Here is a 22,734-nt window from a genome sequence, read left to right as displayed (position 1 = left end):
AAAATTCTGCTGCTTTTCCTCTCCATCTTACTTTTTTTCTTTCTATTAGTATCCAAATGATTCTTACCTCATACATTTCTTATAACCTCGTCAAATTGGAAATTGAATTAAGCATTAAGTTTTGGTTTCTACTATGGTCACAAAAGGGATAATGCCTGCAGCAATTCCCCTTGGGCTTTCCATTGAGTGGAAGTACTGAAGGTTATGATTTGGCAGTGGAGTTGCTCATTATGTTGCAACAAAAGTATAAGACATGATAAATTTAAACCATGCAAAGTTTATATAAATGTTTGCCCAGGAACATTTGCTTGACCATTCTTGTAAAACTTTATTGGACAATGTCAACTGAACTCTTTTTTGATCAGCAAATTTATGATTCCTGTGGTCGTGATGCTACGAATAACCGACCCCTATTAGCACTAACACAGGAACAGCAATGGAAGATTCGCTAGACAGTGATAAATTGAAAATAATAGTTTTTATTAAACTACTAATCACATAACAGTTCTCACTTAACTCTAAGCTTAAGCCCCATTATGCTTGTATTTGTATAAGTGTGTGTGTGTGTGTGTGTGTGTGTGTGTGTGTGTGTGTGTGTGTGTGTGTGTGTTAAAGTCCAAACTATTTCAGTTTAAATGAGTCTGAAAATTTATTTTTAAAGTCTTGTTGAACTTGAAGGTCTATTAACTTGTAGTTCAGAAGTAATTACGAATCCATCAAGTTCTTTTGAATTGTTGCTTAAAGCAATAATGAAGTGTTTGTTAGCACTGACTTACTCCTTAGACTGTTCAAATTCACAAATCTTGTTGAGTTGATTTCCCAGGAAGATATTTCTTTGTAAACTCTCACACTGGTTTTCTTCATAAACTCTCACGTTGGTTTTCTTCACTCGCTTTTAACTTCTTCAGAGTTCTGGAGCTTTGTTCCACGATGAGGCTGTACCCTTTTATTTCTTAAAAGAGCTGTCAAGAAGTGGCCTCCCTTTTGAAGTCCATTTACTTCTGTAGTCCCCTTTGGTTAGGAGTCACATGACAGCACCTATTCTGGTTACTGTAATTCAACCCTTTGTTTCACAAAGGTCTAACACCAGTGTGTCCTGTAGGAACTCTCTTTCTCCTATTCAAGTTACTGTAATTCAACCCCTTGCTTCATAAGGGTCTAACACCAATATTCCAGCTACTATGACATAATATAGATCAGTATCTCCCTCTCTTCCTAGAGATTTCTGTTTTACCTATGTGTGTGTCACATGGTCTTCTCAACTCCTGCAGTCTTCTGATTCAAAATGTCCAAATTTGATAATATATTTCTCCAAATCATGTGACATTTACATCATCAATGAGGTCAGTTCCAATTCTTTGAAATCATGTGACCATTTACTAGAATCTTTAATAGCTGTTAGCAACAGTTTCTTGGAAATCATGTGTTTTTCATATTTCTGACCTGTAGATGCCACAGGTCCGAAAGATGACATCACTTCTGAATGTATTGCATGGGTGTATGTGTAACTCTTTTCCAAACCCATTATATTACTTAAGACATATAAGAAATGTTGCTTAACCTTAATCTAAATATCACTATTAACATAGATCCATTACAACCATATTTTGTAAACTTTGCATTCTTGCTTGTGTCTGATCAAATAAATTTCTTGCTGAAGAATTTCCTTGAAAGAGATCTGTCAATAGTTACCACAACAATTGCTTTAAAAAGTTTAATAATAATAATTCCGATTTTCTTTTGTTTGTAGCTACTAATATTGAATAATTACTACAGTGATCAAACTGATGGCTTCAAAGTGTCAGCTGTTACACCTTTAGGTTGCCAAGTATGGGGTTCATTGGTAGTTGCACTGTAAAGTTTGTTTTTTTAAATTTATTAAATATATGACTAGCAATCAGTACAGAAATTAGGTTTTTGTTCCAATAGTGTAAGCACTACTTTAAAATTATCTGTGAATATTGACTTACACAAACTGAATAAGCTGGATTGCTTTTTCCAATATGACTTCCTTATGTTCATTACTTTTAGGAAGCATTTGCCCTTTTAAATGAATAACATCTTTTTTTTTAACTCTCTCTCTCTCTCTCTCTCTCTCTCTCTCTCTCTTTCTCTCTCTCTCTCTCTCTCTCTCTCTTCTCTCTCTCTCTCTCTCTCTCTCTCTCTCTCTCTCTCTCTCTCTCTCTCTCTCTCTGTGCTGGTACCATCACTCTTGTGACAGTGGTGTTTGGCCAGTTTGTGTTTTTTCAGACATCCCTTCATGATGTTGTTGATGTGTACAACGGACCAACTCAGCAAGCTTCACTGTTGACTTCACTGTCGGGGTCTCATTCAGGTAAGGGCAGCATTGCTGTGAGGGGTTTGGACATTATTTTTAAACTGTAGGTACATTTATTTAATTGATTTTGACATTATTGCAAAACATGCTTTAGTCAATATGCTGGCACAGGACATTTTTAAGATCTCAGTACTGCAAAATACAGAAATTCTGCATTCGTTTGTAGTTTCAGAAGGATGGCAAACTGGTTATCAAATCTAGCTGGAATTGCATCCTCAAAAGGAGCATTTCTTGAATTTGAGTGAAGTTTCTTCCAAATAGAAATATTTCTGAAACTCATTTGAAACAGCATTAATAATATAGTGTCTGTGGTTTGAATAGAATTTCTTTTGAAGTTACAGAGGGCCATAAGATCCACCACAGAAGTTTGTTTATTTTGACAATTAAATCATCTACTTAGAAAACTAAAATTTGAATTAAAAAAATTACTTATCGGCCAACATGCAGTGAAGAAATCCAGTGCACAATCAGGGGTTGTATCACCTGCTTTTCATGGAGGGGTAGAAAAAAAAGCAGCTATGTTCTAATCTAATTTAGTACAAATTACCAGAATATGTTAAAAATAGATCTATTATATTTTGAGTTCTTATTTTAAAGTACTTAAAGCATTTATTACTGCTAGGTTCTAAGCAAATGTGGATGCCAATCTACCCCAAGCTCATGCAGAACCAAGTGTTTACAAAGCAACATGTGTTTTGCTCTTCCAAATGTATGTTACCCGCCTCCCCATGGCTAGATGTGTCATTAACAGTGAGAACAACAAGTAATGCAGTCTCCTAAAGGAACCCACCAGCCATCAAATAAATACCTTTTCAGAATATGTGCTAAATTTTGATTAAAACAAAAATTAGATTGAACTGCATTAAAGTTAGAAATGAATGTAGACCTTGGTATTCAAGCATATATCATGCTTTCTAAAATCAGTCAAAGGACAACATGCAGAATGTACATTCATGATGTTGCCATCTGATAATAAACTATATTCTGTTATATTTATTACCAACTGTCTTGTCGAAAGCAGCATGTTTAATTTTGTGGTCTATTGAGATTATTGATCATTGAATTATATTTTATTCTACTAGATAACTGTAATTCAGCATAAATATCTTTATTTAGGAGAGTCTCTTCCTTTAAGTTCGGGTAACCAGATCACAATCAAGTTTAGATCAGTGGGTCCAATAACGGCCAAAGGATTTCATTTTGTTTATCAAGGTAGGTTGTCAATGGAAATCTATCAATTAGAATTCTGAGGGAGTTGCCTGATAAACATTGAGATTACAGTAGCTAATTATAAAACAAAAGACATGGGAATTTTGAGCTTGATATGAAGAAGAAAAATCTTCACACCATGAAGAGTTAACATTTTCAGAGAGCAAAAAAGAGGAAAATATTTTAAATTTTCAAGAGTTTGTTGAATACCACTTTCTGATGGATGAATTAAGGTGGGCCAAATAGCCATCCTTCTCTCTGTTTATTAAGTGAACTTGTGTTGTGGCTATCATTTCAGTGTGACAATCCTAACTACCTGAAGTTAATGTTTTCAATTTTTTTTAGTTAGGCTTTTCTATGACAGAGTAAACACACTGAAATGCTGGAGGAACTCACCTGGTCTTTGCAGCATCTATAGGAGACAAAGATATATTGTCAATGTTTCAGGCCTGAGCCCTTCTTCAAGGGTTAAAAACAGAAAATGCAGAAGCAGGATATATCAGAAAGTCTCAGAATTCAAAAAATGGGGGAGGAATCAAGACCAACAAAAGGTGCTAATTGGATGTGATAAGGGACTAGGTAGAATTTATCATGTCTGTGAGAAAGCAGAGAGGGAATGGAGAGACGACGGGGGAAGCAGGGGGTGGGGTTTAATGAAAGCCAGAGGTCGATATTAACGCCATCCTGTTGGAGGGTGCCCCTTTGGAAGATGAAGGGTTGTTCCTCCAATTTATGAGTGGTCTCAGTCTGGCAGTACATAAGACCTTGACAGGCAAGGGAATGGGATGAAGAACTAAAACGGGTGGCCACTGGGAGATCCACGCTATTGCAGCAGGCAGAGACAAGGTACTCAACAAAATAATCTCCCAGTCTACAGCCAGTCTCTCTGATGTAGAGGAGACCACAACATGAGTACCAGATGCAGTAGATGACCCCTGCAGATTCACAAGTGAAGTGTTGGAAGGACTCTTTGGGGCCCTGAATGGGTCTGTCCATGGTCTCGTACTGCCAGACTGAGACTACCCATATCTTGGAAGAACAACACCTCCATTCTGTGTCTTGTTTCGCACAGACATGATTAACCCACCTAGTCCTGATCATATCAATTAACAACTTTTGTTAGTCCAGATTCCTCCCCATTGTTTGAATTCTGAGACTTTCTGATATATCCTGCTTCTACCTTTTCTGATTTATCCTTGAAGAAGGTCTCAGGCCCAAACCGTCGGCAGTATATCTTTGTCTCCTAGAGATGCTGAAAAAACCAGTTGAGTTTCTTCAGCATTTCCACGGGTTTACTACAATCACAGCATTTGCAACCTATCAGGTTTCACTTTGTATGACGTATTTCAGAGCTGCAAAGAAAGGGAATTAAGTGAATCAATCAGAATTACTTGTTGAAGTGAAAAAGTTATTTATTGTTGAATATGCTTGAATTCTTTGAGGATGTGACAAGGAGAGGTGATAGAGGGGAACCCAAGATGAAGTGTAATTAGATTTCGAAAAAGGCATTTAACAAAGTGCCACAAATGACTAGTGCATAAACTGAGAGCCCAAAATATTTGGTCTGGGGGATGGGTTGTGTGTGTGCTAAAAACCTTCTGTCACATAAAAAACAAGGAGTTGGTATAAATAGATCCTTTTTTAAAATGGAGGAATGTAACCAGAGATAAGATTTTGGAGCCCAGCACTGTGATTGCTATTTATATTAATGGCCTGAAGAGGGGTAAAAATTAACATTATCCAAGTTAGCTAGTGCTCCAAAAGTAGATGGAAGGGTTTTTTTTGTGATGAGAACATTGTGATTCTGCAGCATCATAGAGGTAGATTAAGTGATTGGACAAAAAATAATACCTGATAAATAGAATTTAATTAGGGAAGTGTGAGGTCATGGATAAGAAAATCAAAAGATGGATTATTATCAAATTATAGAGAGACCGCAAATAAATGATGGTTAGAGCGGTCCAGTATCTGAATATATGAATCTGAAAAAGTGAGCAGACTGGTCCAAAAAGTAGTTAAGAAAGCAAATCGCATTTTGACCTTTATTGCAAAAGGGTGGAGGTTAAGAATTAGGTTTTTCACAGTGGCAAAGTGTTGGTGAGGCTGCACCTGGGATACTGTGTACAGATTTTTTTTCTTTTCCTTACCTTAAAAAAAAATACAGTAACATTTGGGGGCAGTCCAAAGGAGATTTGCAAGCTTAATACCTGGGATGAGAGATGCCCCCATCAAGGGAGGTGACAGTGTGGATCTATTTTCAATGGACTTTAGATGAATGAGTGGTGATCTTATTTAGACATATAAGATCAAGTCAGGCTTGACAGGATAGATATTGAAATATTCTCACTAGTAGGAGTGTCACACACAAGAGAACATAGTTACAAAACGTGCCAGTCATTTAAAACTGAGGTGTGCATACTCTTCCCTCAAAGAGCTCTGGAATTTCCTGCTACCAAGGCTGCCGGAGGCCAAATCATTGGATGTATTTAAGATTGAGAAAAATTAATGTGCAAAAGTTTAAGGAGTTGCATGCTATGGAGAACTGGCTCAGAAGAAGAATTGAGGGAAACATAGATCAGTCATGACCATAGTCAGCATGTAAAGAGGCCATGCAGATCACTATCTCCAATACTGACCAATGGACACCCATCTGTAGGAATCAAACCTTCTCTGCCTTCATGATTTGTGCTCATCCTGGCAAATGCTCTCCTTCCATCAATCTCACAGGCTATGTAAAATAGGTCATCTCCACTGATGCAAAAGCTCATCAAATTCTTCCTAAATCTTCTACACCTCTCATAATTTTATCTAGTTTTATCTATATCTGAAAAGTTTCCTGCACTTGAGTCTATCTCTACACCTCATTATTCTATGTACCTCATCATATCCCCCCCACCCCCCCCCCCCCACACCCTTTGCCTCCTCCACTTCAGAGAAAACAGACCTGGGCTCTCCAGTCTCTCCTTGTGATGGAAACAATCCATCTTGGTGAATCTCTACTGCACCTGCTTCATATTGAATTGTGGGTTAAGCTTAAGGGATAATGTAGCCTTTTGCTTCTTTTTTTGTGTGTGCTTGTGCTAGCATTAAAACAAGATCTTTGAAACTAGTTACATTTACTTTGGTATTGCTCCATTTTGTGCTTTAAATGCACAGAAGAAAGCAGCAAGGATGAAAGATGTCAGGAACTTTATTTAGTAAGGAAAGATAACTGACTTCAGTAGAAATTGCAGGATCTTAGGGTGGCAATTTAATATGAAGTGACAAAGAAAACTCTCTCAGAAGCGATTGTTGTTACATTGGGGAGAGGAGTTAAAATAGATTAAAAGTAGGACAGCTGAGCAGCACATTTTATCATGGAGAAATGGAAATGAATAAAATGGAAGAATGAAGAATATTCTCCACTTTTAGAAACCAAGGATTAATGATAATAAAATAAAAAACTGAGTACCTCAGTTCGCCATTTTATTTTCATTTCAGGTTCATATCTTAATCCTTGAGTGGCTTAATTATCAAATAGATCAAGACCTGGTTGACAACATCAATTTATAGTCACAATGATGTGGAAATGGTAGAAATTTAGACAAAATTGCACATTTACACAGCTTGGTTCACTGCTAATTTTGATTGTTATCTGTAGATTTTTGACAGAAATGATGTGCATTGCATTCATAACAACTGTAATTTAAAGTCTCAGCTCTTTCCAACATTCTTTGTTCATGTAATTTCTAATTTCACTGCCCAAACCGGGAGACATTGTGTTCCGCAAGAGAACACAAATACACAAGTGAACATGCATCTGGATTTTTCAGCAGTTTATTGCGTCTCTGATCTTAAAACTGCTCAGCTAATTAAAGGCCCATTGACTGCAGAAGACAGTTTAAAGACTCAACGTAATTGAAATGGAGCATTTGTTTTCCAGCCATCCACCTTTCATAATTATTGGAACAAATTATGAAAAATCTCTATTGAGCAGAACCTCTATAAAGATTTTCCCCCTTTAAATGATTTTGTGATTAGCTGGCAAATTAAGGGTTAGCACCACGCTTTTACAGTGTCAGTGACCCGGGTATGAATCTGGCGCTCCCTGTAAGGAGATTGTACATTCTCCCACTTCTGCATGGGTTTTCCTCAAGTCCTCTGGTTTCCCCATCCTTCAAAATGTCTTAGGATGCCAGTCAATTGGATGTAATTGGGCAGCATGGGCTCGTGGTGCATAAGGGCTTGTTACCGTGTTGTATGTCTAAATTTTAAACATTTAAATTGAATTACTGCCTGATTTTAATTTTGTCCTATGGAACATCGTTGCATCTATCTCTAAAGCCTTCAACAAGCAATATGATAGTTTCCGTCAAAAATGGAAGCTGTTGCCAATATTCCTAGCTGTTATTGGGTGATATCAAGCGATAAGCACAGAAGAGAGGAAAAAGATTTTAGGATTTTTATCTTTCATTTTCCAATTTGTTATTAAATACTTGCTGCTGTTAAGCAAGGAATGAGAAACATTCTTCTTCCCTACCCTCTTTTACATTGTCATTTGCCAAGTGGGCAAGATTAATGTGAATGAAATGAGTTTATTTGATATAATCATTGAAATATTTGATTCATTTTGAAAAAGATGTATTTACATTTCAAGACAAGCTCAATATTCCACAATTATATACTGCAATCGTAGTGTTTTGTTGATCGATTAAATTTGTGCAACCCATTTGCAAAATAATAAAATCACAATTATTATCTTAATTTCACATTGAAATAAACTTTTCTTTCGATGTAGTTCTTTATAACACCAACTTCACAGAATTTTGAAATAAATCCTATCTTCAATTTGTAAATGTTTTATTGTTTCTTTTTAAAGACAAATACTAAATGTTGTCTTGGATTATCTTTAGCTGTGCCAAGGACCAGTGCAACTCAATGCAGTTCTGTGCCAGAGCCAAGGTTTGGCAAAAGAGTTGGGAATGATTTTGCAGTTGGCTCCATTGTTCTGTTTGAATGCAATCCTGGCTACGTTCTCCAAGGTTCACCGGGGATTAAATGTGCATCAGTACCAAATGCCCTGGCTCAGTGGAATGACTCTCTGCCTACTTGCATCGGTGAGTATTGACTCAAAGTTTTAAATGTGGTGGTTGTGAAATTAATATATTATTTGGGGCATATTGATGTACTAATCTGAATATTTATGGATTATTATTAGGTTTTGCAAATTACTTAATCCCTGGGCTATCTGCTAACAGTGCATTAGATTATTTACATGTTCACGCTGTATGCAGTGAATTTTTGCACTACCAATTAGTGGTGATTCTGTCTTGCCCGCAGGAAAAAGGAATCTCAGAGTTGTATGTGATTTCCTGTATATACTCTGACAATACATCTGAAATTTGAAATCTGATCTGAAATCTGACAAGTACATGCCAGAGTATAGTCACATTAGGGGGAATTTCAATGACAAAATGAATTAGTATTCAATATTTGGAACAGAGAAGAGAAAGCAGGGCAGAGAATGACTGAAACCTTTTAGAAATAGAGCAAAAGAAGATTTAGTTTAAAAGTGCAATATCTTGCTGACATGGACCTTCAAACTGTGACCAATCGCTGCATGACCATGCGAATCCACTTCTGAAGGCTGATCACGCTGGTCAAAATCATTCTGGGCACAGCGATGTGTTTTGTGCAGCTGCGTGGTCCTTGAAAAGCACCCAAATGTGCTGTCAAAACTGTGAGGATTTTCGAATATCTTTGAAAGTCTTTGACGTATTTGGAAAGTGTTGGCAATTAAAATATTTTAACATCCTGTGGCAACACACACATTTGATGACCAGGTGAACCAGCTCCCTATGTTACGCGTGCATCAGCAGAAGCGCGGGACTCGCATGTGTGTGGGTAATGTGCTTGCATTGTGATGACGAGGTTTCCGGTGCATGGGGGGCAGGAGCTTTGAATGCCTTAAAAACTGCAGCGCACTAGCCAAAATAAAGTTCACGAGTTCTGACGAGCCCACCGACTGGTGATCTTGTTCATTCACTCAGTTAGCTCGCTCGCTACAATCCATTAGTTTTTGCTATTTTTAATGCAAAATGTATTGAAAAACATTTGAGACTCTCATTTGTACAAAACAATATTTATTTATTTTATTTTTATAGGGAAGAATACTTGTCCTTCATATGTATTATTTGCCTGTATGTGTGTTATGTCAAGTTGTGTATCTGCATGTTTTGCACTGAGGACCAGAGAACGCTGTTTTATCAGGTTGTACTTGTACAATCAGATGATAATAAACTTGACTTGTTGTTGAATAGAACATTGAATTCAACCAAATGAATTACTTTTTGTTTGCTTTAACCACAATTCCTCGGTCTAATTTGAAATCAGTAAGACAAAGAATATTGTACCAGGTCAAAATAAAGTTGAAGTGGCAAAGTGAGTTTACAGAGACAGTGTTCCCAATCCTTTTGTAAATTCAGGGCTTGTGCCTTTGCAAGGCTCCTGGTCATTCTTTATTGAACAACCAGCATTTGCCAGCAAGACCAAGATTATTACAATCTCTCTCTCTCTCTCTCTTTTATCTTCAATGCAATGAGAAATGTTCATAGATTTATAACAACTTTATTCATATGAATAGAATTAAATGCTAATGACAAATAAGAAGGAGATCAGAAATATTGTTGAAGGGACATATATCTTGTATAAAAAAGTTTTATTTTAGAGAATTTAATGTTGGTAATTGATGGTATTGTCTATCAATGTTGGAGGCAAGGATGACAAAATTAAGTGGAAATGTTTTGTAGAAGGAATGTTTAGTTTGTGTTTGTGTAGGAGTAATTTCAAGAGGAAATAGGCACAGAGCAGTGTAATATCAAGATATTGTGTGACAGAAAATTACAATTGATGCACTTACCGAGCAATTAGATTTTGATGAGCTAGGATCTTAGTCAGATGAAATGCCAACCAATCATGACTTGAATGAATTGACTTTCAATTTGACAAATACATGAAGATTTAAGTTGCAGATGGAGATAGGCAGACTTTGCAATGGAGAGTTTATTTATCCCCTGTTCTAAGCTTATTCGGAGGTTTGCGTAATCTCGTTTATTTGTAATAGTGCTGAAGAGAAAGAACGAGAAAACAAATATATCTGCAATTTGTTCAAGGAAGCAGAATGGATCAGAAGACAATGGATTGGACTTCAAGATTCTCAATGTGGGGTATTCCGACTGGACCCAGATAGTACATTAGAGACGTTGAATGACAGCAAGCTGGTGTAATGAAATAGGTGGCAATATAAGCTTGCAACTGACGCCTTGCTTGTGGTTAAAACAAGGATTCTGAAAACACATGTCTAGAGTTGAGAAATAGGCCTGAAGATGGAAAGTTTGCAGCAATTTACAATAGAAAGAGAGTGGGATCACGCTGAACTCAACCCATTCAAATCTTGTGGTCATGCAAACTTGTATCAGCCTGTGGATACACTGTCCACATCTGCCTGCCACAACTGTCTTGCAAAGCAAGACATCAGGTGCTATGAAAGGTCATTTTAACTGTTTTTAAATGTACTGATAATGAGAGATATTTAAAAACCAGTGAATAGGTTGGAATTTCTTCAGCCTGAGAGTGGTAAATCTGTGGAATTTGCTGCCACAGGCGGTTGTTGAGGCCAGGTAATTGAGCATATTTAAAGTAGAGATTGATAGGTTCTTGATTTGCCAGGGCATTAAAGGTTATGGGGAGAAGGCCAGGTAGCGAGGCTGAATGGAAAAATGGATGAGCTCTTGTTTAAATGATGGGACAGACTCAGTGGGCTGAGTAGCCTATTTCTGCTCCTATGTCTTATGGAATAAACATTAGTTGTTAAATTTATTTAAAATACAAAAAAAGATGGTGGATTTGCAGATATCAAAGCTGCTACAATCCCTGAGCCTGAACAAATTGCTACAACACGGAGATATCCTCAGACAAATAATGGGCTCTTCGCTCCATGCAAGACCACAGGCAAGGGTTGATCAGGCTATGACTGAACCTCATGGCAGTTTATGCAAGTTTTCTGGCACGTCAGACAATTACCTAATCATTTCAATGAGCATGTGCATTGGCCTCTTACTTTTCATCTTCGTCTTGTATTTGAGCTTATATTCTGGAGACCTGGCCATGAGTTAATGTGTCTTCCTGCTCGATAGCTCTCCATTGATTTCTATTCATTTATGATATGGGATATGATATACCACCTGCTGCTGTAAATAGTGGCTAGGAGCGAGCTAGTAAATGACCACAGTACTTAGTTTAATATCATATACATTGTACAATCTACTGTACGTATGCTACAGCTGAACATAAACTTGATAAAAGCAAATTAATTATCTAATATGCATTACCTATATAGCAATAATTGCAACACCTGCTTTCTAAAGTGTTATTTAATTTCTGGAGAAGTCTATAAGACAGTGAAAATGAATGGAGGGTAATTCTAAAGGGCAGCACAGTTCTAGTTTGCACGATGTTATTACAGTGGCAGTAACCTGGGTTCAAATCCGGTGGTGTCTGTAAGGAGTTTGTACCTTCTCCCTGTGTCTGCTTGGGCTTTTCCCTGGTGCTCTGGTTTTCTCCCTCCTTCCAAAATGTACGTGGGTGTAGGTTAGTTTGGGTGTAATTGGCGGCATGGGTTTAAGTGGTCAGAATCAGCTTCCATCTTGCTGTAAATACATTTAAAATTTACAATACAGGGGTCTCAAATATGTAATTGTGGAGCCTTCAAATCTCACTGCTTTGAAAATAAAAGCAAAATGACAATTTTACCCGAGACTCTTTTGGTTATCAGTTTTCACCATCGAATTGAATTAAACATATTCCTGTAAATAGAAGTAAAATTTAGCCTGGTCTCGAATAACAACATAAGGTACCTATAGAGGGTGATATTTAAAGTGGTGAAATACACAAGCATGTCAGCAATATGTTACCGAAACATTTGCTTGCCATTTTTGCTTCTCATAAATACCAGCGATAAGAAATTTTATTTATATTACTTATTTTTTTAAATTTGGAGATACAGCTTGGGAACTGGCCTTCCTGACCCATGAGTCCACACCTCCCAAGTACACTCATGTGACCAATTAACCTATTAAACCGAAACCTCTTTGGAATGTGGGAGGAAACCGGAGCACCCAGAGGAAGCCCACACAGACACAGGGAGAGCGTACATACTCCTTACAGACGGTACCAGATTCAAACTTGGGTCACTAATGCTATAATTACATTATCCTCACTACTACACTAGCTGTGCTATCCTATGATCAAGGTTTTGACCTTAATCTCATAGCAACCTGAGTTAGAATAGAAAATGACAATGTCTCGATTTTTAAATTCCCATCCTTAGTTTCAATTCCATCGTTGACCTCATTGCTGTCCTTTGATCCACCTCCAGCTCTCTCTGTAGTCCTGCAGTTCTAGCAATCTATTTATTGTGTGCTTCATCATTGATAAACCCTTTTTGCTGATAACTTGCCTTCATTAATGACCTGTCTTAGAACTTTGGAATTCCCACCCTAACACTCTATTTCAGATCAATTAAAATTAACATTTGTGCCAAGCCTTTGATCATGTTTTTCAAATATCCCTTCATGTCGCTTAATGTCAAGCTTTATTGATTACATGTCTTGAATATTTTAAATAGAAGTTGTTGTTCAGGATGCGAGACATAGTTTGGAGTCTACATGCCAGGTTAATTTAACTTCAGTGTATCAAGCAGGTGTGTATATTTAAGAGGGAAGTGTTTGTATGTATTTTGATTGAAAAATAAATTATTTTTTTTAAAAGCAGGAATTGCTGAGCAAAAATAAAGATTGTAAAGAATGTAAGTTTTGTCTTGGCTGTCAGGTTCGATCTCCTGATAGTTGTCAACACCTGTCTTTCTATTAGAAATTCAAAGTGCACAGAGTTAGATTCACTTAAAATCTGGCTGGAATTAAAAAGTATTTGGGAGGTTGGAACAATGCAGAATTCACTATTAATTTGAATACATTGTGTAGTGCTGTCCACTCCAGATAAATTCAGTCGGTTATATGAAGGTTTGTCTTCCAGGAAAATCTAGAGGAGTTCTGCTTACTTATGGAATTCTTTGATAATCTCAGATAAATAATGTTTGGCAACTCCTTACCCTCCAGAGCATCAATCATTGAAAGACCCATTTCATATCCAAATGCTTACTCAAACAGTAATCTATAGTTTATTTTTGTAACCTTGAGCATCTTCCTTTATTTATATCAGGAGCTATATATTGCAGCATATATATTGCCCTTCTCTTGCTTTCAGACTCCACACAATTTTTCTTTACATTAAACAGAACTATTTCCAGTTACCTTCCAATAATCATTTGCTTGCCAATAACCATGTTGGGCAGCACAGCTGGAGTAGTGGTTAGCGCAATGCTGTTACAGTGCCAGGAACCCAGGTTTGAATCCGGCGTTGTCTGTAAGGAGTTTGTACGTTCTTCCCATGTCTGAATGTGTTTCTTCAAAGTGCTCCAGTTTCCTCTCACCCTTCAAAAACTTATGTGGTCATAGGTTAATTATGTGCAATTGGGCATCAGGGGCTCATGGGCTTGAGAGGCCTGTTGCCCGTGCTGTAGGTCTAAATTTAAATTGAGACTAATGGAAGTAATGTGTGCACTGAATATTTGGAGTCTGTGAGGTGAATGAAGCGAACTGCTGATTCCATATTAGCTCAGCTTTTCAAGCTTCAGTAGATCATGGATTTCCACACATACACAGTGAAAAGTGGAAGTCAAAGGAGGCTGAAAATCCAATGCCAGCATACCTCACTATTGGCTGTGCCACTGGGATCTCAACAACACTCATGAGCAGAGGTGAGAGTCTGCTCTCACTTTGTATCTGGCACGCAATTTTGTGCCATGCTTGGCTGGTGTGTGAATATCAATGCCACTCATTTGACTGGAATTGCCAGCTCTGTGTTCTGTAATGTGAATTTCTCATTTTACTTTACATTTATATTGAATTGATAATTTAATCACATTAATGTTTTATATTTGTGTTCATACTTTTAACATTTATTGAGACATTTTTAAAAATGTTTGACAGAGAGCTGTCTTTAATCAGGAATATTAGTCAAACAACACAGAAACAGGCTATCAGCCCATCATGTTATTGCCAACTATAAAGTATCTGCTTACACTAATATCATTTAACACTATTTTGACCATTTCCGTCGACGCTTTGATAAATGAAATGCTTGTTCTTAAATGTTGTGAGAGAATTTCTCTGCAGTATCATCTCAATCATTTCATTCTGGAATGGACCGACTCTGAGGTGAAAATATTCTTCCTCAGGTAGTCTTTAACCCTCTTATATTCACCTTACATGAGTTCAAGAATATTGCATTCAGTTCTGGTCACCTCATTATAGGTAGAATGTGGAAGCTATGGAAAGGAGATTTACCAGAACATTACCTGGATTTGAAAATAAGGCTTATGAGGCAAGGTTAGTAGAGTTGGACTTTTCTCTTTGGAGCATACAAGGATGGGAGGGGAGATTCTGAGAGGCCTATTTAAGATAGACAGCCAGTGCCTCTTTCCTAATGCAGGAGTAGCAAACACTAGAGGACATCTGTACAAATGAAGGGAGAAATGTTTAGGGGAGACATCAGGGGTACGATTTTCTAAACAGAGAGCTGTGGGTGCCTGGAATGTTTTGCCAGAGGTAATGATGGAGGCTGAAACTGTAATGATAATGATCATGGGTTGCATTTGCTACTAGCCAGGTCTGAAGGATTATAGTTCCTATATGATAATACTTGGCTTCCAACAGGGGCTGTATGTAAGATCTGTAATGGAGGTTTGCAGCCTCATGGCCTGCCTCATGGGCTGTTTACAGACTTTAAAGTAAAGAATATTTTCATTTGTCCATGTGTTGTCTAAGAACTCACACATATGAATACAAGATGAAACAGAAGCATTATGGGTATTCAAGAGACTCTTAGACAGGCACATGAATGAAATAATAATAGAGGGTTTTGAGGTTGGAAGGGTTTTTTTGGTTGGAATATATAGGTTGTCACTGCATCAAGGGCCAAAGGGCCTGTTGTGTGCTGTAGTGTTCTATGCTCTACTTTCCATGTAATGTGGGGTTAGTGCAATGCTATTTCCATGCCAGTGATGTCTGCGCTGTGTGTAAGAAGTTTGTATGTTCTCCCTGTGTCTGTGTGGGTCTTCTTGGGTTGTCCATTTTCCTCCAACCCTCCAAAAATATGTAGGGATTGTAGATTGTTGGGGGCATTGACTCGTGTGCTGGATGCTCTCGAAATTAAACTGAATGAAAATTACTTACTTTGATCTCCCCTCAAAACATCCAATATTCTTGTGTACAATTCAACATTCCCTGCACCCAACATGGCCAACCTTAAATGCTGATCGGAATTTTGTGTTGATTGATTTGTTTTGAACGGAATCCTTTGCTCTGGAGAAGGTGAAATGTTTATTTTAGCATTATTATTATCTTGCCTATTCAGAATCATGACCAAAATGTTTTTTTTAATGTTTATTTTATAATCATAAAATTTGCACTTTGTTCAATTCCTCCTCATTATCTGGTCTTTTCACCTTTTCAGACATTCTGGTTCCTCTCTTCTGTTTTTCAAGAGCTGCATTTGGCTTTTTGCATTGAGGTGTCTTGTACTGAACAAACGGTTCAAATTGAAAGGCATGGCAGGAAGCTAGAGAAAGGAAATGTTTTAACAAACTATAGAAATATAACATCTTAGAGGAAAATCTGGAAGAAAGGAATCATAAAAAGAATATTATAGAAAATACTATAGAAAGCAAAAGTGACTCTCACTATCAAGACACAAGTGAGCAAAAGGGATCATTGTTCTATCTAGATTATCAGTTATTTTCTGACTGTTTTGTAGGGGGTTCGAATGCTTAAGTTAGTGTGGAATATAAAAGGGAGACCAGATGCAATGTATTTACGGTTGGGAGTATGGTACAGCAGAAGAAAGTTTGGAAGTAAACGGATATGTTCTCTTGGTTGATAAATTGCATATAGATGCTCCTCAACTTAATATGGGGTTGTATTCTGGTCAACCAATCGTGAGCAGAAAAATTGCAAGACAAAAAAGATTACTGTACTGCAATTACTGAACATCATAGCCTCGCCTAGCCTTCTTAAATGTCCTCACAATACTTATCATAGCCTAAAGTTGGGCAAATCTATTTAATACACAGCCTGTATTATAATTAAATGCTGAAAACTTTTTTATTCCACAATGAAAAAACAATTTTTAATCATAAAATATAGTGATAATAACCGTCATAAATTCAAAACAATCTAAAGTCAGATTATCGTAAGTTGAACAGCATCTGTGTACTCAAATAATATCTTTAACAGTGTATGAAGTTGATTGCTAAATATAACAAAGATGAATTCCAAGGACTTGCTCTGCAACATAGACTTTATTCTCCAGAAAACAGTCTATTTATGCTGTGCTTATAACTATTCAAAGAGAATACATTACAGTGTTCCAAATGTTAGTTGCATCTCTCTAGATATTAAAATTATTCTATTATTCATTGCTCTTTTAATAAATCCTCACTAAGCTGTTGTCAAGTAGCAACATGTCATTTTTGCCCTGTGCATATTTCTCTTCATTTGCACTGATTCCATTTTCTTTCAGTGCCCTGTGGTGGAACTTTAACTAAACGCAGAGGGAGCATCCTGTCTCCAAGCTATCCTGATCCGTATGACAACAATTTGAACTGCATCTGGAAAATCACAGTGCCGGAAGGCGCTGGCGTACAAGTAAGGACATTCTTTTTACATTGCTTGTTTTATTTACTTGTATCTAATCCAATTCTTGAGATTTGAGGCATTTGCTTTAACTTGGTTTGGATTGCATAAGTATTGATGTGACATGAAAACACTGCTGGAATTTCCTGGATTCATACTAAAGTGAAAAGAGAATGCGGCAAACCTGAAATGCATAAAATGATGAACACTCTTAACATTCTTAAAGATCAAAAGGATGAAAACATTTAAGAAAAGGCCATCCTCTCCATGACGAATTAATCGCAGATTTTTGTGCAAATGACATTGAATTTGGACTTGCTGGATAAATACACATATCTCAAACATGCTGGGCTCTCTTTGTTGGCATTTTCCCACCTGCCTCTGATGTTGGATATTTCACATGGTGCGGTGACAGAGTGAAAACTTGCCACAATTCTCTCGTCCTAACACCACAAATGGACTGAATCCCATTGGCCTCTTCTGTCCACAGCGAACCAGCCCACTGATATCATCCTGCCATTTAAAAAGTTATTTTTGTAGCAAACATAATTATTGGTAATGCAAAGAATTTTAACAAAGCAGGAAAGTTAAGTGACCAAAATGTGAGTCACCCAAGTGCATACAGTTAACCAGTCACTTGATCTTTCCCTTTTGATTTCTACCACGCTCTCCCAATTTTTAACCTAGCTTTCACTTTCCCATGGAGCCATAAGACTATCAGGCATAGGACCAGAAGTAGGCTATTCACCCAATCTATCATGAGCTGATCCATTCTCCCACTCAGTCCCACTTCCCTGCCTTCTCCCCATCATCCTGGATACCTTGACTATTCAGATACTACTCAATCTCTACCTTAAATACACCCAGTGACTTGGCCTCCACAGCCACTTTTGCAACAAATTCCAGATGTTCAACTCTCTAGCTAACGAAATTCCTCCATATCTCTGTTTTGATTGAGTGCCCTTCAATCTTGAAGTTGTTCTATCATGTCCTGGACTCCTCTATTGCTTTTGCCACATCTCAAGAATCTTGTACTTTCATGAAGCATCCACATCAAATAAGAAGTATTTTTTTTAGTCAAATGCACATATTCTACATCAAATACTCTACCCACATCATAAATATTTGTGACTTCCCCCTCATATTCAATTGAGTTATTTTGTCGTTACTTTCTCTTAACAGGCTTGTTTGAATTAATCAGTGCCTCTTAAGATGCTTATTTATACCATCTCTCTGAAGGACTCTCAACCATCTCTGTTGTGCTGTCAGGCCTATAGCTATTTGGTCTCTATCTTTCTTTCATAAACAACAAAACCTTATAATTATCCTGCTAGCCTTGATCCCACTTGGAAAATTGGACAACGATAATCAAAGCCTGTGCCATTTGCTTCATTTCTTGGTCTGGACATTTTATTCATGTCCAGTTATTCATTCAATTTTAAAGATCTCAAATGGACAACTCTTACCTTTCTTGTCCTCTTTCCTTTCAAGTATTCATTGAACATCTTTGTTTTTTATTGACATGATTGCCAAGGTATTTTTAATTTGCCTTTCTCTTAATTTCCTTTTTAATTTCACCCTTGTACTTTCTATATTCCTCCAAGCTTTATGCATTAAATATCAACTTTTCTGTTAACATCACCCCATCTCTTTCTTTCTCTATCCCTTTCTTCCAGCTCCCTGCCCCATCTCTCTCTCTCATGCCCTATCTTGCTGTTTCCTCCAGCTCTGCATTCACAGAGTTACACCCCTCTCCTGATCAACTTTCAGCTTTTCTCTTCTACCATCCTACCCATGACCATCTCCGGCATCTTGCATGTTGGCCTGTGTTGCTCACCTGCCCCTTCTTCCCTCCTCCCACCACCTTTGTATTCAGATGCCTGTCTGCTTTCTGCTCATATCTTGACAAAGGATTTAGGCCTGAAACATGGGTGTTAGATTTTTGCCACCTATGGAGGCTGTGGGACCTGTCGAGCTTCACCAGCATTTTGGGTATTTTGGGTACAATCACAACATCTGCAGGGTCAGTGCCAGAACAGATATCAGAGGGGGGCATTAGCATGTTAGAGGGGGGCGCAGTGGAACGCTTTGAGCAGTGATTCTCAACCTATTTTTTCTATTCATGTACCACTTTAAGTATTCCCTATGCCATAGGTGTTCTGTGATTAGTAAGGGATTGCTAAGATGCTATGTAGGTGGAAAGAAAAAAGTTTGAAAACCATTGTTTTAATCATAACTCATTGACTCATTATGTTCACAGTTTCATAACTCCAAAGGAAATGGGCCAATGACAATTTTTCTCAAGCAAAATACTTCAGTAACAATTAGGTCTACAGCAGGGATTCTTAACCTTCCCTTCCCACTCACATACCACCTTAAGCAATCCCTTTCTAATCACAGAGCACCAATGCTATGTGAGTGGAAAGAAAAAGTTTGAGAACCACTGGCTTAGTGGTTAGTTCAGCAAGGGTGGAGGGGGGGGGGTGTTATTGGACACTGGGACCTACCTGTCGATGTAGGAGAAGAGGGCGCCGCTTTTATTGCGTCATGTCACCTGATGCTTGACACATGCTAGTGATGCAGCCGGAGGTGGGTGAAGAGTCACTAGTATGCATCAAGCTAGACACTAGACTGATGGCGAGCAATGGCTGAGATCATATGGGGGCATGGCACTTCGCTTAGGGTGGCAATGTCCGCAGATGCCCCCCCCCCTTGGCGCCGACTCTGGTTATTTCACAAGATTTCTGCAATGTTGGGTTATTTGAATCTTGGAATGAGCGTCCCTTTTTGATGCTGTATATTTCTCATTTGTTTGCTTTTTAATTGTATCGTGTATTTTATATCCTTACATTTTATTCATTTTTAACAATTTTCCTTTTGGTCGATTTTTAATTTTGTACGTCAAAGATTTTCTTAGGATCATACACTTTCAATGAGAAGTCTTCTAAATAAATATATTTATTCCCGTCAGATTCAAGTAATAAGCTTTGCAACTGAACATAACTGGGACTCACTGGATTTCTTTGATGGAATTGATATTAATGCTCCACGACTGGGAAGCTTTTCAGGTAAGAAGCTGAATAAGACAAATTTACATTAACTACATTCAGAAAATAAAATTGCAATATTTATTATGATTCGTTCATTGCTACTTGAATGACACAAAATGCATTAATCAAGAAATGTCAGTGACTGGAGGTTCCTCGAAATTGCAATTGCATAATTTACACTTACCACTTAAATCTTAGATAAGATAACCAAAAATGTTGACTTTAATTTTTAGCCAATCATGGTTCATTAATGATCATGTTTTTTTTTCAAATATGTGATCTATTTCAGATTATCTCACCAATAAGAACCAAATTTTTGGGTTTTGTTTCCGTATTTTGGAGTCTTTGCCTAGTTATTATTTTATCCAATATGTTATTTGTTTCATTTGTCAAAAGAGGTAGCAAAAGCTATCGATGCGCATTTGGCAGATGACTTAATCAACTTCTTCCTTTTTGGGTTCATATGTGTGTAAAGTATTATTTGAAGATCTTTAAATTCCAATACATGCATGTTGCAACAAGCTTCAATCTGATTACTCTGAGATTTGAATTCTTCTAATAGCAATGAAAATTGAGGACAAAGGAAAATAAGAATGAAATTGATTCACAGGCAATTTAGTCAGAGCAACGGCAGGTGGAATTTAATCCTGCTAAGTGTTAGTTGTGGATTTTAGGAGGACTGGAATAGTCAGCCTGTAGGAAATATTGAGAGGCAGATTTTGGTGTCCAAGTCCAAAAACTCCTATTGGTGCCGCAAAGGTAGGGAATGTGGTGAAGAAGGTAAGCAGGTTATTTGTTTTTATTTGCCAAGGCATGGAATACAAGATCATGGAGGTTTTTGTTATAACTGCAACTTTGATGAGGCCACAGCTGGAAAATATTGAGATGCAAAGATTTACCAGGATTGTGCCTAAGGGTCAACAGCAGGCCAATCGATCCACAGAGTGAGAGAGCTTCATAGGTGGGGGAGAAGAAATTAAAAAAGATTGTTTTGCGGGTCTCCTCAGGGACTGCGAGAATGGGATTGTGAATGAGAGGAGAAGCATTTAAAAAGTAACGGGAGAGATAAGTGCTTGTTTAAATTTCTTCATTGGCTAATTAGCTACAGTCAATCAAAGGAAGGTATGGTCAAGTTGGGAAGTGATTGTGTGAGAAGCCCAGTATAGGAGGAGGAATTTAAGGCTTTGGATTGAAAGGCCCAGTGTAGGTGTGGGAATTTGCGGCTTTGGTTTGAGAGAGCCAGTGTAGGTGTGAATATTTGAGCATTTTATTCGAGAGGCTTTGGTGAGAGAGACTGAGGTGGAAGTTTAGGAGTTGAGGCAAGGTAAGGACAGGTTTGTCCAACTCTTTCCTCTTTAATAGAGAGTGGAATGGCAGCAAGGCAATGACATGCTCTGCTGACAGAATGAGTAAGGGAAGCCAATAGTATCCCCATTGACTTCATCTGCAAATGCATCCAACTGCAGCTCCTTAAGACTGTGTTCAGGAATTGAATTTAGAGCTGGATGAACTCTGGATCATTAGGGAGCTTGAGGGGCTGATGGATAGGAGTTCAGAGATCCAATCACACCGAGGAGGCAGGAGGGAGGTAGCTGGATGATAGTTAGGAAGGGGAAAGGGAGCATGAAGGCGGTGCAAGGTACTCCTCAGCAATAATTTACAGCTTTGCATTCTTCTGAGATGAATGACCTATCTGGGCAAGAGAGCATCCAGAAAATTTTCACTGTGGTTGGCTCTGAGTCTTAGAAGGGAAGGGTGAAGTCAGGTAGAGCCATAGTCATAGGCAACTCAATAGTCAGGGGAAATGGTCCAAGATTCTGCATCCACAAAAGTAACTCCAGGATAGTGTGTTGCATTCTGGATGCTCGGGTCGTGGATGTCTCTGAGCAGGTGCAGGATATTCTTAAAAGGGAGGGTAAGCAGCTGGAGGTTGTGGTACATATTGGTACCAATGACTTAGGCAGGAGTGGGGTAGAGGTTCGGCAAAGTAAGTTTAGGGAGTTAGGAAAGAGGCTGAAGAGCTGGTCATCTCAGGATTACTCCCGGTGCCACGAGCTAGGGAGGGTCAGAAAAGGAAGACAGCGCAAACAAATGAGTGGGTAAAAAAATGGAGCAGAGTTTCAAGTTCTCCAATCATTGGAACCTTTTCTGGGGAAGGGGTGACCTATACAAGTATTGCACCTGAACTTGATGAGGAACCAATATCCTGCGAGGGAGATTTGTTAATGTTGTTGTGATGGAAGAGTTTCAGCTTGATTTGCAGGGGGATGGGAACCAAAGTGAAGAGGCTGTTGGTGCCCAAGTAGACGCAGCAGGTAGGGATTTTGTATGGAAGGACATGCAGATA

At 38.0% G+C, this 22,734-nt stretch overlaps 1 protein-coding gene across 4 annotated transcripts in view; it reads left to right on the top strand.

Annotated features, from left to right (window-relative positions):
• csmd3b (CUB and Sushi multiple domains 3b) overlaps positions 1 to 22,734 on the top strand; it is a 927,060-nt gene that overhangs the window by 677,199 nt on the left and 227,127 nt on the right. For all 4 annotated transcript variants that reach the window (XM_069920534.1, XM_069920535.1, XM_069920537.1 and 1 more), the window contains 5 exons: positions 2,222 to 2,335; positions 3,455 to 3,550; positions 8,440 to 8,643; positions 17,225 to 17,349; positions 20,309 to 20,405. In XM_069920534.1, coding sequence (XP_069776635.1) covers positions 2,222 to 2,335; positions 3,455 to 3,550; positions 8,440 to 8,643; positions 17,225 to 17,349; positions 20,309 to 20,405 — 636 coding nt within the window. The remainder of the gene's footprint in view (positions 1 to 2,221; positions 2,336 to 3,454; positions 3,551 to 8,439; positions 8,644 to 17,224; positions 17,350 to 20,308; positions 20,406 to 22,734) is intronic.

Source organism: Narcine bancroftii, chromosome 2 (genome assembly GCF_036971445.1).
Source record: "Narcine bancroftii isolate sNarBan1 chromosome 2, sNarBan1.hap1, whole genome shotgun sequence".
NCBI lineage: Eukaryota > Metazoa > Chordata > Chondrichthyes > Torpediniformes > Narcinidae > Narcine > Narcine bancroftii.
This window is presented reverse-complemented; position numbering and strand designations above follow the sequence as displayed.